Raw genomic sequence first — 21,054 nt, forward strand, 5'->3', positions numbered from 1 at the left:
AGCTAGGAGTGGAGATCTCTTCTGAAACATGGGAGGACAAATGGGAGAACAAGTGCTATTCAGTTAAAAGTTCTGCACAGGGTTCATCTGACACCGGACTGTCAGGCCAAGTTTTAAAAAGGAGCATCTTCAATGTGCCCCAAATGTAAAATAAGTGTTGGTACTCTTACCCATTGCTTCTGGGCATGCCACAGGCTCCGTGTTTATTGAAGCGCTGTGGCAGGAGAGATAGCGAGGGGATTGAGGACTGAAGTTAAAGTAGACCTGATATCTCTCCTCCTAGGTCTACCAAATTTATCGTCTTTAGATGAGCATGGGTAGGAACTACTTAATATTCTTACTTACTGTGCATGGAAGAATATTCGATGGAATTGGGTGTCTAAGAACCTACAGGCTTGCTGGGATGGCTGAAATTAATTATGGAGAGCATTCTCTTGGAGTTTATTGCAAACATGGTGCGCCACACAATAGACTTTTTTTATAACACAGAGTCATAGAGATGTACAGCATGGAAACAGATCCGTCAGTCCAACTCGTCCATGCCGACCAGCTATCCCAGCCCAGTGTAGTCCCACCTGCCAGCACCTGGCCCATAATCCCTCCAAACTCATCCTATTCATATACTCATCCAGATGCCTTTTAACTATTGCAATTGTACCAGCCTCCACCACTTCTTCTGGCAGCTCATTCCAGACACTTAGCACCCTCTGAGTGAAATAGTTGCCTCTTAGGTCTCTTTTATATCTTTCCCCTCTCACCCTAAACTTATGTCCTCTAGTTCTGGATTCCTCCACCCCAGGGAAAAGACTGTCTATTTATCCTATCCATGCACCGCATGATTTTATAAACCTCTATAAGGTCACCCCTCAGCCTCCAAAGCTCCAGGGAAAACAGCCCTCGCCTATTCAACCTCACCCTACAGCTCAAATCCTCCAACCCTGGCAACATCCTTGTAAATCTTTTCTGAACCCTTTCAAGTTTCACAACACCTTTCCGATAGGAAGGAGACCAGAATTGCACACAATATTCCAACAGTGGCCTAACCAATGTCCTGTACAGCCATGACATGACCTCCCAACTTCTGGACTTAATACTCTGACCAATAAAAAAAAGCATACCAAATGCCTTCTTCATTATCCTATCTACCTGTGACTCCACTTTCAAGGAGCTATGAACCTGCACTCCAAGGTCTCTTTGTTCAGCAACACTCCCTAGGACCTTACCATTAAGTTTATACGTCCTGCTAAGATTTACTTTACCAAAATGCAGCACCTCACATTTATCTGAATTAAATTCCATCTGCCACCTCTCAGCCCATTGACCCATCTGATCGAGATCCTGTTGTAATTTGAGGTAACCTTCATCGCTGTCCAGTACACCTCCAATTTTGGTGTCATCAGCAAACTTACTAACTGTACCTCTTATGCTCACATCCAAATCATTTATATAAATGATGAAAAGTAGTGGACCCAGCACCGATCCTTGTGGCACTCCACTGGTCACAGGCCACCACCACCACCCTCTGTCCTGGGGATTTATCCACTTTTATACCTTTGCACCAATTCTGTATACAACTGTTGAGTTCTCCCTTCATTCCATGAGTTCTAACCTTGCTCACCAATCTCCCATGGGGAACCTTGTCGAACGCCTTACTGAAGTCCATATAGATCACATCTACCGCTCTGCCCTCATCAATCCTCTTTATTACTTCTTCAAACAACCCAATCAAGTTTATGAGACATGATTTCTCATGCATAAAGCCATGTTGACTATCCCTAATCAGAGCTGAAAATGTGTTGCTGGAAAAGCGCAGCAGGTCAGGCAGCATCCAAGGAACAGGAGAATCGACGTTTTGGGCATAAGCCCTTCTTCAGGAATCCCTAATCAGTCCTTGCCTTTCCAAATACATGTACATCCTGTCCCTCAGGATTCCCTCCAACAACTTGCCCACCACCGAGGTCAGGCTCACCGGTCTATAGTTCCCTGGCTTGTCCTTACCACCCTTCTTAAACAGTGGCACCATGTTAGCCAACCTCCAATCTTCCGGCACTTCACCAGTGACTATCGATGATACAAATATCTCAGCAAGAGGCCCAGCAATCACTCACTAGCTTCCCACAGAGTTCTCGGGTACACCTGATCAGGTCCTGGGGATTTATCCACTTTTATGCATTTCAAGACATCCAGCACTTCCTCCTCTGTAATTTGGACATTTTTCAAGATGTCAACATCTATTTCCCTATGTTCTATATTCTCCATATCCTTTTCCACAGTAAATACTGATGCAAAATACTCATTTAGTATCTGCCCCATCTCCTGCAGCTCTACACAAAGGCCACCTTGCTGATCTTTGAGGGGCCATATTCTCTCCCTAGTTACCCTTTTGTCCTTAATGTATTTGTAAGAACCCTTTGGATTCTCCTTAACTCTGTTTGCCAAAGCTATCTCATGTCCCCTTTTTGCCCTCCTGATTTCTCTCTTAAGCATACTCCTACTGCCTTTATACTCTTCTAAGGATTCACTCGTTCTGTCATGTCTATACCACTTAGCAGCCCTTTTTGAGTTATTTGGACACAGATTTGTCTGCTATCTTAACTAACGCGTCTGTTTAACAAGGATGGTTAGGTTTGGTGAGCCCTGGGCCCTGGTGGGGGGTCTACTGAGTTAATACAGGTATATATACAACACTCCCATTCTTTTATTTGGGAGCTTTGTGCCAAGCATTACTATTTTGTGTTTTTGTGTGTTCTTTTGTTTGTTTTTGTTTTATTAGTCACTTACTTATTTATTAGTGTTGTTTTAAACAGTGTTGGGTGTTCAAAGTTTGTGAGAAGATTTGTAGCTCGGGTGCTCGTTGTTGTGGTTCTGTTCGCCGAGCTGGGAATTTGTGTTGGGTTTTGTTTTGTATTATAGGGTAGGTTAGTAGTTAGTAGACACTAGTTATATTGTAATTTGCAGTTTTCTCTATTATACTGGTATTTGTTATATTTTCAATAACTTTTAACTTTTTTGATTTTACAAAAATATTTCTTGCTAATAAATATATTTACAAAAAAATCTTAGAATACAATTGCAAAGTGGGTAGGTTACATTATTCTATTTTATCTTAGTTTCTTTTGTTACATCTTCTGTTTTATTATTAGAGCAAGGTCTGAGACATTGCATGTTTATATTTCAAAGAGAGACCACTTTTTTCAAGCCAAAGCAGATCCTAAGAATATGATCTATTAGCCTGGATTCCTTACTGGGATCTGAGTTATCCAGTAAGGATATCAGTTGGGATCAGAACATCAACATTCTGGGGGTTTTCATTCACCAGAAACTCAAGTGGTTTTATCACATAAACACAATGGCTACAACGGCAAGTCAGATGCTAGGAATACTGTGGTGAGGAACACACCTCCTGATTCCCCAAAGTTCTGTCCACCATCTACAAGGCACGAATCTGGAGTGTGATGGAATACTCCCAACTTGCCTAGACGAGTGCAGCCACAACAACATTCAATCAGCTTCACACCATCCCAGCCAAAGAAGCCCGCCTTGATTGGCACTACATCCACAAACACCCACACCCTCCACCACTGATGTACAGCAGCAGCAATGTGTATTATCCACACACTGCACTGCAGAAATTCACCAAAGATCCTCAGACAGCATCTTCCACACCCACGACCACTTCCATCTGGAAGGATAAGGGCAACAAATATATAGGAACACCACCACCTTCAAGTTACCCTCCAAGCCACTGACCATTCTGATTTGGAAATATGTCATCCATTTCTTCAATGTTATTGGGTCAAAATCCTGGAATTCTCTCCCTAATGGCATTGTGGGTAACACGCAACAGAAGGACTGCAGCAGTTCAAGGTGGCAGCTCACCACCACCTTCTCAAGGGCATCTAGGGACTGGCTATAAATACTTGCCAGCCAGTGACACCCACATCCCACAAATGAATAAATAGAAAAAACACTTTTTCCTTTGTTTAATGTGAGAGCATTACATGCTTTTTAAGCCATAGGGAAATACCCATAGCTGAGAGGAGTCTTTTAGTTTGACTTTTGACTGTGAGTGGAGATGTCTTTTAAGGTAAACTGCCTTCAACATTTGAAAATGTTTACTTTTGTTGAAGAAGAAGAAAAATACAAACCAGAAGAACTACATCTTCTGCTGAAAACAAACATGAACTGCTTGCACTTTTCAGCAACAACAAATTTGCAGTCAATGCATGATCACTTTGCATAAGTCACATCTATTGAAATTGGGTATCAGTTAAGTCTTATCCAGCTTGCTGTATCTGACATTACACTACCCGATAATGCTGAAGGTTATGTTTTTCCTATGCAATGACCTTATCTTCTTCAGAAGACTGCTGCTGTTCTGCCAGCTCTTTAGCATCACATCATTTCTTTGCCGACTTCAGTTGTGCAGGACAGTGTGCAACACTTATGCAGCACAGTTTGTTTGGACTGTACCGTACTGCCTCCTCAGACTGCTTCAAGCATTGAAACCTCATCACAGGAAGTTTATCATCTGCTTCACCATGGACTTCAGTTGGATTACATAACGGAATCATCAGACATGGTTTCAGGGGTTAGCCCTTGTCCCCTAGTAACCACCTGGTAAGACATCTGGCCCTTGAAACAAAACAGAAACCCCATGAAAGTTCTCAAGGATATAGGTATCTTGGCAGCTCCCATGGTACCTTGTACCTGCTTCTGAAAAGTGGTACTGATGATCACAGGTGACTTGTGCATTGATGGAATGTTGATGAAGTCAGCCATATGGCACACTCAACATAATTTGTGTACAGTGTATAGTGGCCTGCAACTGGTAAGTCCAGCTATATTGGCAAAACCTACTGCTAGCTTGCAGCACTGACCTTGTCTCAGGAAAATTAGATAAAGTGGTGTTTTGTGTACAAATTGCATTGTTAACAACCTAATATGTTAGTGGATTGAGGATTGGAAGATCCCACAAGACCCTAGATCCTTGGAAGTAGCCAGTTGCATGAAAATTTAGCACAGTTTTCACTTTGATGGCCACCAGGATAGAATAGCTACTCATCCCTTTAGGTCACAGGTCCTGGACTAGCAGATGACATAGTTGAGCGATAATGTACCTGGACGTCTGTAGTCTGCGGTCACAATGCATCTCGCTCATCTGGAGTAAACAACGATATGATGATCGACTCTGGTACTCCAGTACTACATTCACATCCTGAAGACACCTTCAGGAGCGATTTCTTCATATAGAGGTTGCTTAGCAGCTGCTAGAAGTTGCTACTGGTTCTGGGCTTGCTGGCACATCTGTTTGTTTTCAGTATCTCTTCACCTTTGCACTGTGGCCATTGTGATGATAACCCCTTCTGTATCTGGATCCAGTGGTCATGGTTCTAATGAGTTTTTGTGGCAAATATCAGAAACAGACCAGATTCTTAGTAATGTGAGTGGTCAGCATTTGCATCACACACAATTGACAGCTTAGCATAGTCCTGAATACAGTAGAACATGGAAGATTTGGACAAGGAGGATCATTTACACAGACCTTTTACCTAATGGACTTTTTGAAAGCCATAATTAGCACAAATTATACTCTTCAAACTATTGAAACCTTCCTTTCCTATCCCCACCCTTTGCATCACTCAAACAAGGTGGTTCAAGATGAGGGAAAATCAGCTGCTGGCCTTTGTGCAGCCTCTGAGATCTTGGATTGTCTTTGTGAATTGTGTCCCACAGGTGACACTTTAGCAGTTGCCTGTGATTACTTCTGCTTTACAGAAATGACGATGATCAATTTGTAATGACCAATGATCAAGTGCACTTGCGGCTATAATTTCTATCCCACATAATAACAGGAGATCATGGAGAAACTTAGCAGGTGAGACAGTATCTGTGGAGAAACTGAGTTAATGATTCAAATGCAGTTTGACTTCTTCAGAAATGGACTCAAAACATAAACTCTGATTCTATCTCCACAGATGTTGTCAGACCTGCTGAGTTTCTCCAAAATTTTGTGTTTTTATTTCAGATTTCTAGCACCCACAGTAATTGCTTTTGTTTGTATCCACATAGTTGTTTCACATGCAGGGACTTATGATTACAAATGTCTTTTATCTGTACTGTATTAGTGCTTTTTTAAGGGTTTACTCTTGAAGAGCCCCCAACTCCTCACAGGTAGAGTCTGCCTGCTCAGTGAAAAAACAATTTGCTCACTCTGCGTCTGGTCGCAGTCAGTTTCCTTCTCTGTTTGCACATTTGTAATATGAATGAGCGTAGAGGGCATTACAGGTTGCACTTGCAAAGTAATCCAGGGTAATCTGGTCATCTAGGGAACCCTACCTAGTTTTCATGTTTTGTTCTCCCTTTAACTCCTTGTAAACCCCACCTAACTATTCTATTTAAGTATTCCCCCCCCCCCTCCAAACATTACCCTGTGAGTCCTGGCCTGACAGTTTACCCATGCCAACCATCATGATGCATTGTCTCCCTATTGAAACCAGGGTGCTGGAGATAATCATTTAGCAATCCACTGCACCCAAAGTAACCTGTGTCCTATTGTTGTCTACCCTTACTTGTTGAGATTCTCATTGTCACATTTATTGTCCCTTATAAATTCCAGCATGCTGTCTCCAATCCCTGACTTTCAGTGAGAGACCCCAGGACTGACCATGCCACCTGCCTCTGACTCACTTCAAAGGCCAGTCCCAACTGATGACTAACCAGACCCCTGACTGAACTCTGTCAACTCCATAACTGATTTACTGAAAATCCCTGGACTGGTTGTACTGGACCTGCAGGAGTTGACTCTGGCCCACACCATTGACTGTAGTGAGGCAGAATCTCCAAGAGGCCAACTGATGTTGTCAAAGCCCTTGGACTGAGATCAGACACTGTCATGTCTGACTGTGGTCACACACCCTAACCGACTGCATATCCTTTTAATTTGATTAAGGATTCTCCCTTAAGAATTTGAGATATGACCATTTGACTGAACCACATGCAGTGGTGTTTGTTGTGCAAAGTGCTGTAAGGATGATACTAATGTAGTACGTTCTCTTAGAGGAATGCCGAATTCTGAGGAAGGGTCACAGGACCCGAAACGTTAACTTTGATTTCTGTTCACAGATGATGCCAGACCCACTGAGCTTTTCCAGCAACTTCTTTTTTTTTTGTTTTTGATGAGTTACTTATTGACTCAGGTGTTTACAGCACAGAAGAGGCCATTCAATCCACACTGAGTAACAAAGATCTGACTAGACTCAGCCCTTTTCTAATTTTTGGCCTGTAGTCCTGGAAATGATGGCAACAAACATGAAGGGGACTAAAAAACACTCCCTTCTGCTTCCACCACCTCAACCTCCATGACTTATCCATGTTAACCTATGCACTGTACCCGATACCCATGGCCTCTCATACCCACAAAATTTGCAAAGGGGTATCAGGAGCTTGGGGGTATGTCCACACACCACACTTTCATTCTCACCTTCCCAATCTTAACTTATTTTTTAAATTTACCCATTGGCTTGGCCTTTGCTAGCTAGGCCAGTAAATATTGCCCTGGATAAGGTGGTGGTAATCTGTCTTATTCAACTGTTGCAGTGGCTTAGGTTGGAAGGACACTTAAAGTGCAGTTTGGAAGGGAGTTCCAGATTATGAATCCATCAACTATGGAAGAACAGCATTATAATTTTGAGTCAGGATGGTGTGTGGTTTGGGGTGAACTTGCAGATAATAATGTTCCTGTGTATCTGCTGTCTTTGTTCTTAAATGCGGCAGAGTTGCTGGTTTGGAAGCTGCTTTCAGAGGAGCCTTAAGGTCCTACCGTATGTCTTATAAATGGTAATACTCTGCTGCCAATGTGTTTTGGTAGTGAAAGGAGTGAATATCAGAGGTGGTAGATGAGGTGCCAATCAAGTCAGCTGCTTTGCCTTGCCAAACTTTTGAGTATTGAGCAGTACTTATCCAGGCCAGTGGAGAGTATTCCATCACACTCCTGATATGTGCTTTTCCAGTGGTGGACAGGCTTTGAGGAGTGCAGATAGGTGCTATTCATCTTAGTATTCCTAGTCTCTGACCTGCTGTTTTAACACAGTATTTATACAGCAGATCCAGTTCAGTTTTTGGTAAATAGTATCCTCTGAATATTGATGATGGGGGATTTAGTGCTGGAAATCCCATATTACATAAAGGGACAATGGTTAGATTATTTCTTGTTGGCGATGGTCATTGTCTGGCATTTGTGTGGTGCATACATTATTTACCACTAATCAATCCAAGCTTGGATGTCCTCCAGCTCTTGCTGCATATGGACATAGACTACTTCGATGTCAGAAGAGTCATGAATGGTAATGAACATTGTGAACATCACTACTTTTGATCTTATGATGGAGTCATATGAACATACAAATTATGATGGGGCATTGGCTGCAGTGATGGCAGAGTGGGACTGTTGGCTGTAGTAAGCCTGGAGCATGGACTCTTTCAGTGGCAGTAAGTCCTTGAGCTCGGCAGTGCCTGGAGTGGGGGCTCCTAGCTGCGGTATGCCCGAAGTGGAGACCTTGCAGAAGTCCTGGAACTGTGTTTGAGACCCCAGCCAATGAAGATTAACTCTATTTAAGTACTTTCTTCTAAAGTACTTCAGAACCAGCCTTTGCAGTCTCTGCCCATAACTGAGACTTCTCACCACAAGTAATTTCCTGGTGAATCTCCTCTGCATCCTCTCCATTCCTTCTGATTGTGTGGTGACCAGAACTGCATACAATATTCCATTTGTGGCCTAACCAATGTTTTATTAAATTGTAACAAGACTTTCTTGCTCCTGTATCCTGTACACTAGCTAATGAAGGCCAGCAACCCTTATACCTTCTTCACCATTCTGCCTACTTGTGCTGACACCTTCAGGAATCTTCGAGGAGAAAGTGAGGACTGCAGGTGCTGGAGATCAGAGCTTCAGAAGGCCTTATGCCCAAAACATCGATTCTCCTGTTCCTTGGATGCTGCCTGACCTGCTGTGCTTTTCCAGCAACACATTTTCAGACCTTCAGGAATCTATGGACTTATACAGCAAGGGACCTTTGTACTGTAGGTACCCTAGCAACCCACCAATCATTGTGCTTATCCTTCCTTTCCAAAATGCATCACCATGTACTTCTCAGGATTAAATTCCATTGGCTATTTCTGTACTCAATTTACCAGCTCATCAATATCGGACTGTAGCCTGCGATTATCCTCCTCACTAACAACAGCACTGCCAATTTTCATGTCATCTGCAAGCTTACTAAGTTACCTTTAATGTTCACATCCAAATTGTTAGCATACATAAACCGCAAGGTTCCCAGCCCCAATCCCTGTGGTAGACTGCTGGTCACAGGTTGTCAATCACAAAAACAACCCTTCACCATTGCCCGTTGCCTCCTATTTGCAGGCAAATTTTGGATCCAGCTTGCCAATTTGCCGATTGGATCAGCCTTCTCTATAGGACCTTGTCAAAGGCCTTAATGAAGTCCATGCACCACATCAACTGCACTACCCTCATCAGTAATATTTAGTCACCTTTCCAAACCCCAACTGAATTAATCAGACAGGATCTCCCTCTAACAGATCTGTACTGATTCTCCTTGATCAGTCCCTGCCTTTTCAATTGTTGATTAATCCTGTCCCTCAAAACTTTTTTCAATAATTTTCCTACACTAACATCAAACTAACTAATTTGTAATTACCTGGCCTATCACTGCTTCTCTTGAACAAAGCCACCATAATAGCTATCCTCCAGTCATCCGGTGCTTTACCTGTGGCCAGCAAAATATTAAATTTGTCCGTCAGAGCTCCAGCAATCTCGTCCCTTGTCTCCTGTAATAGTCTGGGATACATCTCATTAGGCAATGGGGATTTATGCACCTTTATGCCTGCTAAAAAGTCTAATACCTCCTCCTATTGATCTTGTTATAGAACCTCACCGTCCAACTAAAATCCCAGCTACACTGCCTTTCTTGTTTGTGAATACAGACAACAAATATTAAGTCCTCACTCACATCCAGTGGCTCCATGCACAAATTGCCCCTTTTGTCTCTAATAGCACTCCACTCTTTCCATAGTATTCTTACAATTAATATACTTAAAACATCTTAGGGTTGTCATTGATCCTATCTACTAAAGATATTTCATGGCTCTTCTTTGACCTCCTAACTTCTTTTTTTAAGTGACTCCTACACTCTCTATACTTTTGAGGGGCCTTCACTGTTTTTACTGCTCTGTACCTAACATATGCTTCCGTCTTTTCCTTTATGAAACTCTCTATCCCTTGCCTAGGGTTCCTTGGATTTGCTGCCCTGGTCCTTCACTCTTAGAGGAACATATTTGCCCTGAATTCCCACTATACTACTTTTAAAAGACTCCTGATTCCAAATGTAGACTTCCCTGCAAGTAGTTGCTCCTAGATCCTGTCTAATGATATTGAAATTGAACTCCCCCGGGACCCCGAACGTACACATTTATGGTCACACTCCCCAAAATGTTATATGTTAAACGAGTTTCTGACTTAATCACCTTTTCAGGCAGTGAGTTCTAAACTCCCACCATTGATTGGATAGAAAAGAATTCTTTCTCAACCCTCTTCATAGTCTCCTATCTCTTACCTTAAATCTATGACCCCTTGTTTTGACTTCTATTAATGGAAAAAGTGCCTCCATATCCACCCTATCTAATCTTAATCTGCCCCTTATAATCTTTTAAAAATCTATCAAGTCCCCTTTCAACCTTCACTTCCAAGGAAAACAACCCTAGTCTATCTTGACCTCTTTCAAAACCAGTAATTAAAAGCAATGCCAAAGCAGTGTTTGTTCATCACTTTTCTGTTACCAAAATCGTGGCTAAACCTCGATACAGGGATAGTCATTCTCAAAGGTGTATGGAGTTAAAGTTATTTGATTTATCAGAACTGAAATGATCTATGATACTATTATGATCCAAAACTGTAAAACTGGTAATAATGGGCCTTCATGTTCTAATTTAGGAATAATGCAAAATTGAGGTAGCATCTCAAAGAATATTCCAACCTCCTCTGGAATACATAGAAGTTAAACAGCTTGGAAGAACTCCAATCACACATAGCAAAATGCTTGAGTTGTGAGGGCCAAATGACCAGTAGGTGGCAGATATTGTTCAATGCAGATAAATGCAAAATAAATAATATGAGAGCAAAGTGCCAAATTAGGGAGTTTAATATAACATGTTGATCAAAATCAAAATCTTAGTCAAGAAGTTCCTTGCAGCTGCTCCTGCTCAGCTATCAAAGTTTCTGCTATATTTCATTTGAAGCTACTCTGCTGCAATAGGAGGAACATCTAGGACATCTCAGATTCTGAGATATTGTGGATGAATTATAATCAGCTTAGTGTTTGCCTATTCTGAAGAAATGGGTGGATAACCTCGTCTCATTATTATAGTAGAAAGGAAAGGATAAAACAGGAAATTACACAACAGTCAGACTAGCCTCGGTGATGGGGAAATTATTCGAAAGAATTCAGAGAGACAAGATTATATTTTCATTGGAGAGACATGAATTTGTTAAGTCAAAGTCATGTTTGACAAATTTGATTTAATTTTTTGAGGAGGTAACTAGTACTATTGATCAGGATAGTGCATTTGATTTGATCGACATGATCTTTAGCAAAGCTTTGGATAAGGTAGACTCGTCAAGTATGTAGGAACCCATAGGACCCCATGCAAAGTGACATGTTAGATCCAAAATTGGCAGAGAAACAGAAGGCACATTGTGATGTTAAAGAAATGTTTGTATGTTTAGAAGTGTGTTTCCAGTGGGGTTCTGCATGACCTGGTGCTGGGGCCCTTGTTGTTTGTGTTGTACAGTAATGATTTGGCACAAATGTTTGTTTTGATCAAGAAGTTTATGAATGAATGAAATGGATATCTATAAGATGGTAGATGGTGAGAGGAGAGCCATAAATTGTAGATGGATATCAATAGACTGATCAGGTGGGCAGTGTAGCAGCAAATAGAATTCAACCTGAAGAAGTGTAAGAGAGGGCTAACAGTCAAGGGATTAAGCTGTAAATGATAAGATCCTGGAAAGTACTGAAGATCAAGATCATTGCTATGCACATCCATAGATCCTGAAAGGTAGATGGGCAAATAGATAAGGTGGATACTTGCATTAATTAGCTGAGGCAGAGAATAGAAGAGCAGAGAGGTTATTCTGGAATTGTATAAAATGCTATTAGGCCACACTGGAGTACAGCATGCATTATTGATCGTCACATCATAGGAAGGATATGATTGTCCTGAAGAGTTGTAATGGAGATTTACCTGGATGCAGCTTAGCTGGAAGGTCTGGGCTGTGAGGAATGATTGCATAGCCTGGGGTTGTTTTCCTTGGAGTAGCAAAAATTGAGAAGGGACCTGAAAGAAGTTTGTAAGGTTATGAGGGTTATGGATACAGTGGATAGGAAGGCACCTTTTCCATCAGGAGAGGGGTCAATAACCATGGGACATAATTTTTAGATAAGATATAGAAGGCTACAAGGAGAACTGAGGAGAAATCTTTTCACCCAAAGGGTGTTGGGGACCGTAGATCTCACTACCTGAACAAGTGGTTGAGTCAGAAACTCAAACATTGAGGCAATATTTGGATTTTTTTCACCTGCATTGCCATAACCTCCAGGGCTAAGGGGCAAGAGCTAGAAAAAATGGGATTTGTGTAGTCAGATCTTTGTTGGCCAGTGTACACAAAGGTCCAAATGACCTTTTCAGTCTGATCTGATAATCCTCAACTCCCCTTAATCTTTTGGCCTGTAAACATCTATGTGTCTATGAGGTTACATTGCTAAGGAATAGAGTATAAGTTAAAAGAGGAAGATTAAGTTGATTTTTCTGCAGTGAAAAATTGATAAAAGCAAATGAGCAACCTGTTTTGTCCTTCTCACAATTTTAAAGTTGATGGAAAAAATAGTACAGTGCTTTTGCATTAAATTCATAATGGCCCTCAATTTCTGGTCTATGGATATTAGAAACAGAGAATATGCTAAAAACTGCATATCAGGACTTCTCAAAGGCCCTGCTGCACTAGCTATGCAGTAGTTATCCAGACAATTTAACCGTCTGCTCGGTAATTACTTGGCTTCTGGGACTGTCTATAAAAGTCCCTAATATTGATTTGGAGTTGGAATTATCGACTTCAGAGGGTTCCAGCTTACTTCCTGAATAATTAGCCATGAAAAAATAGAGGAATTAAAAATTAGTTAAGTAGTCAATTAATTGAGGAATCAAAACCTGCTTGAACTTCTTGCTCACTATAAACAGACAATCGCCTTTTCCTCCGAACACCCCCAGACACCTAATCTCCCCAGCAGCCAACCCATCCACCCACCATTTGACAATCCTGATAACCCGACTCCTTGTATCCTCTCAATCATTTAATTGCCACCTGTATCCCTCTACCAACCTGCCAGTATACTCCTCATCTATTTGCCCCTTGGCTCACCTGTCAATCTACAATGTCACCAACTTACATGTGATCTTATTCCCGTCTTGCCTGGCACCTTACCCCTTTCTCCACTGTTCCAGCTGGTAGTATTACTGGCTTGAAGTTTTATTTTTGTAATTTGTTTATCATGGTCATCAGTCACCGAACATATACACAGGAGGCTGCCAATGTATTTTTAACTGAAAATACCAAAGTTTATTACATACAAAAGGAAAAATTGCACTTCACAACTAGTTGAAATGAAAACTGAAAATGCTGGAAAGCCTAGTAGGTGTGGCAGCATCTGCAGAGAGAAAGCAGAATTAACATTTTGGGTCCAGTGACCCTTCTTCAGAGCAGTTTTTGTTTCTGATTTCTAGCATCCAATTCTTTTGGGGTTTTTTTTTGTTCAATTTTTAATTCACTGCCACAGCTCTTCAAGGTATGCTTCCCTTGAAGTTTTACTCCTGTCTCCGACAGGATTTCTGTCCTAATCTCTTTCCTTGTTCACTGTCATTACTTTTGTTGTCACTCTATTCTGAAGAATCGTTACTGGACCTGAAATGTTAATTCTGCTTTCTCTCCACACATGCTGCCAGACTTGCTGAGTTTTTCGAGCAATTTCTATTTTTGTTTCTGATTTCCAGCATCTGTAATTTTTGGTTTTTCAACTAATTGATATAGTCTTATTGAGAATTGGTCATAAAACAGTATGAATAACAGTATGACTATCACATTGATAGTCTGTGACTAGTGGAGTATCACAAAGATCTATAGCTGGGTACCAGCTGTTCACAACACATATCAATTATTTGGAAGTGAGGACCAAATGTAGATTTGAAGTGCTTCTTCCTTGATCAGCTGCAGAGATATACCAGTGAGGAGTTCACCAGATTGTGGTCCCAAATCTAATTTAGAGCTGAAAGTCTCTAAGTTCGTAGAGGGTTCAGGTGAAAGTCTTGCTGGTTCATACTTTGAGTGTTCAATAGTTTCCTCTTTAGAAATGGAGGTGGAATTGAAGAACTCCAGCACTGTACTCTGCTAGGAGGTTCACTGGGCCTCACTAGTGTCTTCATAACAGCAGATATGGAATTAGTTGTGTTAGAGGCTAAAAGCTTTTATAAGTTAAGGATGAGTTAGCACTGTTGATAAGAAGCACATTGGTCTGGTTGTCTGTGGAGGTCTTTTCCCACATAAGTGGTCGTGATCTCCTCTGTCTATCTCCAGGACTTTTCTTTGTAGGATGTTCTTGTGCCTGAACTATATGTGAACTATTTGTTCCTGTGATGAGGCAAAATGAGAGATTGAATGTGATAGAAATGGATCAAGGAGCAGTTAGTACAGAAGTGTCAGCAGAAGAAGTATTAAGGTGTATCCACTGAGTCATTAGGAAGCACAGAGGGCAGGAAGGATTACAAGTTTAGGAGGATGAATATATATTCATGCTGTCTTCTATCAAAGTGAATATCAAAATTTATTACATAGGAAAGTAAAAAAGACACACAAATTATTACAGTATAGAAGGACAAATTGGAACTGTTTTATTGCACATTCAAAAATAAAAAGTCAATCCTTTTACCCTAAACAGCAACTTTATGGATACTTAAACCTCCATGAAAGTTCTCCCTGTTTCCACTTCAAAGTCCTTCTTCAGTTAACATGTTTGCATTTGGTTTCTTGTAAGCAAACATCTGTTTCACTCTGCTTTGTTTTAGTCAATATGTAAAGACCCTTAAGCAAAATGTTAATACAGCTCACATTTCTTAAATGAGTTCCTTAAACTCCTCAGCAAAGCCTTTTGTGTCTGCAGCTTTTCCCTTACTAACATTTAAACCATGCAGGACTTCTTTTGTTCTGCTGTGACTGTTCTGGAGACTGCTAAACTACACTGGTGCTGCTACAGGCCTTTTTCTCTCTGAAAGAAACTTTCACACTTGTTGAAATTGTGGATGTCTGTCTCCCCAAACTGATGTCTCCGACTACCTGTGTCATAGGACATCTTATTTTTAGACCACAGTACTTTTTTCTTGTCTCTCTTTTACTAAGGCACTGAAGTAATCATCTCAATCTAGTATAAATGTGTGTGCCTGTGTCTGTGTGTTTGGCATATTTTGTGTGAGGCCCTTCTGTGGCTTTCTGATATGGAGTGTGATACCCTAAAATGATCACCATGACCTCCTGAGTAGATTAGGCTAAATAAAATTCAGCTACTCTCGTCCCATGAATAAAGGAACAGCAAAAAACATTTTGGTAAAGGAGTACAGGGCTTTACAGTGATTGATCAAAGTGACCATCATGAGTTCCTATATTTATTAGACCAATGAAAATTTAGCTGCTATAATCCCCCAGATTAAAAAGAATTTGTGTTATATCAATTCCTTAGCACTGCAGTAGATATTTACAGTACTGCATTTGGAACGGTCACAAGTATGGGAATGGTTTAGAAGAGCATAAATCGAACAATTTCAAAGTTATTAAATGCAGAAAGCTGGCAAAAGAGTGAATTGTTTGCTTCTCCCAATTGGGGATTATTTTCGAGTAGCATTTGAAGAAAGTGAAATGTACTTGAAGTCCTCTTCCAGATGGCCACGGAGAAAGATTAACAAAATGGAGGAATATCTGCGACAATAATCTGGGATTGGACAGGACTGCAGCTACTGCTGCTGCTGTAATAATCTGATTTTCTTGTGAGAGCTGTGGATAATATGGTATTATTTTAAACTGACTTGCACTTCACTATAGCCATCACGAGAACACCTTTCAGTGGAGCATCACTGGATAAATGATGATCCCACAAGCAATCCCTAACACCCGTCTGATCTACAATGCTAATTACTGTCAATTCAGTTTAAAAATCAGCACCATAGCTTTTGTCTCCAATTAATAAAAGCATGTAAACTAAACTTCAGACTTTCCACCTCCATTTGCAGAATGCAAAAATGAATCTAAAATTAAATTCTTCCCTTCCTAACTCACACAATGTAAAAGTATAATTCAAACTTAAAGCTATACTTGGTTTTGTCCACTTATCCATGTTTTCAGATAATGACAATATACATCATGAAATTTTACCATACCACTCTACCCACTGGTCTACTCATTTTCCACCTTACTCACTCACCCACTGACCTGACACACTTACCTTTTCTCACTAGCTCATTTATGGTTTGGAACTTTTAAACTGCGATTATTTATTAGAACATGGCAGATATTGCTGTATTTAAAAAGTTCAATCTGATGTAACATTAAAGGTCCATCTAGAATATTTCTGAGAAGGTAAATAAGGACCCTTTGTCTAATCTTGGTCAGGAATAGGGATTCTGACCTAAGTCAGAAGATTTGGGCCCATATGTTATTTACTGTACCATCTGTTTTGTGGAATTGATTGCTTTAAACTGTTGCCCAAAATAGATCTATATATGCCATTGTGTTATTGCTATAAAAATTGCTCAAATCATATGTGCTTTTTTCTCTTTCTTTTTCTCCCTGTGTCTCTCCCCTTTGCATTACATTAGTGGTGAAGAAAAGTGTGGCTTTAAATCTCAAATTCTACATTAGTCGAGTTCAGTTATGGGACCAAACTTCAATAGCTGAATTAAAACAATTAACAATCACATGGTTAGACTTGATGCAAAGATGGAGTTGGCAGAACCTGATTGGCAGAGTTCTGTTGCTTTTATGAATGCTTATTTTATGACCAAGACTTTGCAAACTCTAACAGCCTTCATGACTGTTATGTCTGTTAATCAGTGATCCCAGCTGTTCTGACAACAAGGCTTTCTGATACTTTTTCTCTATTACAAGACTTCCAATTTCAGTCTGTATCCTGTTGCTTAGTCCCTAACTTTGAAGTTACATTTACACACAGCCAAAAAGATTCCCTTTCCTTCTAACACCGGAATGTATTTTTATTTTAAATTTCAGTTCTGTGGAACTTCAGGGATGAATCTTTGTTTTACTCAATACCTGTAGTGCACCTTACAGTATCAGTTATCTTACAGTAGTTTATTATTAATTTGATAATGAACAAATCTAGACCTTTAAGTAACTTTAATATTTTATTTAGAGTTATTAACTTCAACATGATATTCAAATTGTGGGTATGTTGTTCAAATGCTGTTCTGGATTCTGAACTGAGCTGGAGATGTGTTTGCATAGTGATTTTGGGTAGGGACAGCCCAAAGTTTTGCAGTAATGGTCTCCCCTGTAGATTGTCAGTGCTCATGGTGCAGGCTTATATGCAAAGAATTGACAACTGGGTGAAGCACCAAAATAGTGTAATTGTTTGTGGGATCATACCTCAGCATCAGCCATCAATTCAGGAGTTGAAGAGGGAAGAATACTTATTAACTGTATTGACAAAATAGATAATACCATTTAAGTTACAAATAAGTGACTGAATCGACATTAATTATATTTTCAGTTTGCTGTGAATTTTTCAAAAACACGGAAATAGAAACTCCATTGACTCCTCCATATTCATCAGATTGTATGGAAATAAGTTTATCAACCAAAGAACTCCATACAGAGGAACTTTCTCCACAGAAGTTAAAGTAGGTATAAAGTATTTTTCAACTGCTAATCCCACATAATGTTCTGAACCAGCACTTTTTCATTGAAGCATATTAAAAGTTTTCACAACTAAATTGCAATAAACATTTCAACATTTTAATGCCAGTATTTTCATTGAAACTCTTAATTTTAATTTACAGACTAGGTTGAATCATCAATTTTTCAAATGCATATGGGGTATTTCTAAAGTCCCAGCATCCGGGGACCATGTTCCTGTTTTAAAAAAAATCCTTTATGTTGACCATACATCTACAGATTCACTTTGAGCTTTATCTCTGTTTACGTTCTCATCCACTTGACTTTTGTTTGAGCAAGTGACAACCCAAATCTCTGCCAGATGTGGAAGGATCCTTTGGAGTCTCATCTTCACCATCCAGTCCCTGTACACGTCCAACTGCCTTGGCGAATGCCTCCAAGCCTCCATTTAGAGTCATAGAGTCATAGAAATTTACATCATGGAAACAGACCCTTCAGTCCAATCCGTCCATGTCAACCAGATATCCCAACTCAATCTAGTCCCACCTGCCAGCACCCGGCCCATATCCCTCCAAACCCTTCCTGTTCATATACCCATCCAAATGCCTCTTAAATGTTGCAATTGTACTAGCCTCCATCACTTCATCTGGCAGCTCATTTCATACACGTACCACCCTCTGCGTGAAAAAGTTGCCCCTTAGGTCTCTTTTATATCTTTCCCCTCTCACCCTAAGCCTATGCTCTCTAGTTCTGGAATCCCTGATTCCAAAGAAAAGACTTTGCCTATTTACCCTATCCATGCCCCTCATAACTTTGTAAACCTCTTTAAGGTCACCCATCAGCCTCCAATGCTCGAGGGAAAACAGCCCCAGCCTGTTCAGCCTCTCCCTATAGCTCAAATCCTCCAACCCTGGCAATATCCTTGTAAGTCTTTTCTGAACCCTTTCAAGTTTCACAACATTTTTTCGATGGGAAGGAGACCAGAATTGCACGCAATATTCCAACAGTGGCCTAATCAATGTTCTGTACAGCCACAACATGACATCCCAACTCCTGTACTCAATACTCTGACCAATAAAGGAAAGCATCCCAAATGCCTTCTTCACTATTCTATCTATTTGTGACTCTACTTTCAAGGAGCTATGAACCTGCACTCCAAGATCTCTTTGTTCAGCAACACTCCTGAGGACCTTACCATTAAGTGTATAAGTCCTGCTAAGATTTGCTTTCCCAAAATGCAGCACCTCGCATTTATCTGAATTAAACTCCATCTGCCACTTCTCAGCCCATTGGCCCATCTGGTCCAGTTCCTGTTGTAATCTGAGGTAACCCTCTTTGCTGTCCACTACACCTGCAATTTTGGTGTCATCTGCAAACTTACTAACTGTACCTCTTATGCTCGCATCCAAATCGTTTATATAAATGGCAAAAAGTAGAGGACCCAGCACCGATCCTTGTGGCACTCCACTGGTCACAGGCCTCCAGTCTGAAAAACAACCCTCATCACCACCCTCTGTCTTCTACCTTTGAGCCAGTTCTGTATCCAAATGACTAATTCTCCCTGTATTCCATGAGATCTAGCCTTGCTAATCAATCTCCCATGGGGAGCCTTGTCGAATGCCTTACTGAGGTCCATCCAGATCACATCTACTGCTCTGCCCTCATCAATCCTCTTTGTTACTTCTTCAAAAAACTTAAACAAGTTTATGAGACATGATTTCCCACACATAAAGCCATGTTGACTATCCCTAATCAGTCCTTGCCTTTCCAATTACATGTACATCCTGTCCCTCAGGATTCCCTCCAACAACGTGCCCACCACCGAGGTCAGGCTCACTGGTCTATAGTTCCCTGGCTTGACCTTACCGCCCTTCTTAAACAATGGCACCACGTTAGCCAATCTCCAGTCTTCTGGCACCTCACCTGTAACTATCGATGATACAAATATCTCAGCAAGAGGCTCAGCAATCACTTCTCTAGCTTCCCACAGAGTTCTTGGGTACACCTGATCAGGTCCTGGGGATTTATCCACCTTTAACCGTTTCAAGACATCCAGCATTTCTTCCTCTGTAATCTGGACATTTTTCAAGATGTCACCATCTATTTCCCTGCAATTTATACCTTCCATATCCTTTTCCACAGTGAATACTGATGCAAAATATTCATTTAGTATCTCCCCCATTTTCTGTGGCCCCACACAAAGGCTGCCTTTGCTGATTTTTAAGGGACCTTATTTTCTCCCTAGTTACCCTTTTGTCCTTAACATATTTGTAAAAACCCTTTGGATTCTCTTTAATTCTATTTGCCAAAGCTATCTCATGTCCCCTTTTTGCCCTCCTGATTTCCCTCTTAAGTATACTCCTACTGCCTTTATACTCTTCTAAGGATTCACTTGATCTATCTTGTCTATACCTTACATATGCTTCCTTCTTTTTCTTAACCAAACCCTCAATTTCTTGAGTCATCCATCATTCCCTATACCTACCAGCCTTTCCTTTCACCCTGACAGGAATATACTTTTTCTGGATTCTTGTTATCTCATTTCTGAAGGCTTTCCATTTTTCAGCCGACCCTTTACCTGCGAACATCTGCCCCCAATCAACTTTCGAAAGTTCTTGCCTAATACTGTCAAAATTGGCCTTTCTCCAATTTAGAACTTCAACTTTTAGATCTGGTCTATCCTTTTCCATCACTATTTTAAAATGAATAGAATTATGGTCGCTGGCCCCAAAGTGCTCCCCCACTGACACCTCAGTCACCTGCCCTGCCTTATTTCCCAAGAGTAGGTCAAGTTTTGCACCTTCTCTAGTAGGTACATCCACATGCTGAATCAGAAAATTGTTTTGTACACATTGAAGAAATTCCTCTCCATCTAAACCTTTAACACTATGGCAGTCCCTGTCTATATTTGGTAAGTTAAAATCCCCTACCATAACCACCCTATTATTGTTACAGATAGCTGAGATCTCCTTACAAGTTTGTTTCTCAATTTCCTTCTGACTATTGGGGGGTCTATAATACAATCC

At 40.7% G+C, this 21,054-nt stretch overlaps 1 protein-coding gene across 1 annotated transcript in view; it reads left to right on the plus strand.

Annotated features, from left to right (window-relative positions):
* shoc1 (shortage in chiasmata 1) overlaps nt 1-21,054 on the plus strand; it is a 117,107-nt gene that overhangs the window by 63,180 nt on the left and 32,873 nt on the right. The window contains exon 9 of the mRNA XM_072591310.1: nt 17,904-18,033. Coding sequence (XP_072447411.1) covers nt 17,904-18,033 — 130 coding nt within the window. The remainder of the gene's footprint in view (nt 1-17,903; nt 18,034-21,054) is intronic.

The sequence above is a fragment of the Chiloscyllium punctatum genome, chromosome 2 (assembly GCF_047496795.1).
Source record: "Chiloscyllium punctatum isolate Juve2018m chromosome 2, sChiPun1.3, whole genome shotgun sequence".
Taxonomy (NCBI): domain Eukaryota; kingdom Metazoa; phylum Chordata; class Chondrichthyes; order Orectolobiformes; family Hemiscylliidae; genus Chiloscyllium; species Chiloscyllium punctatum.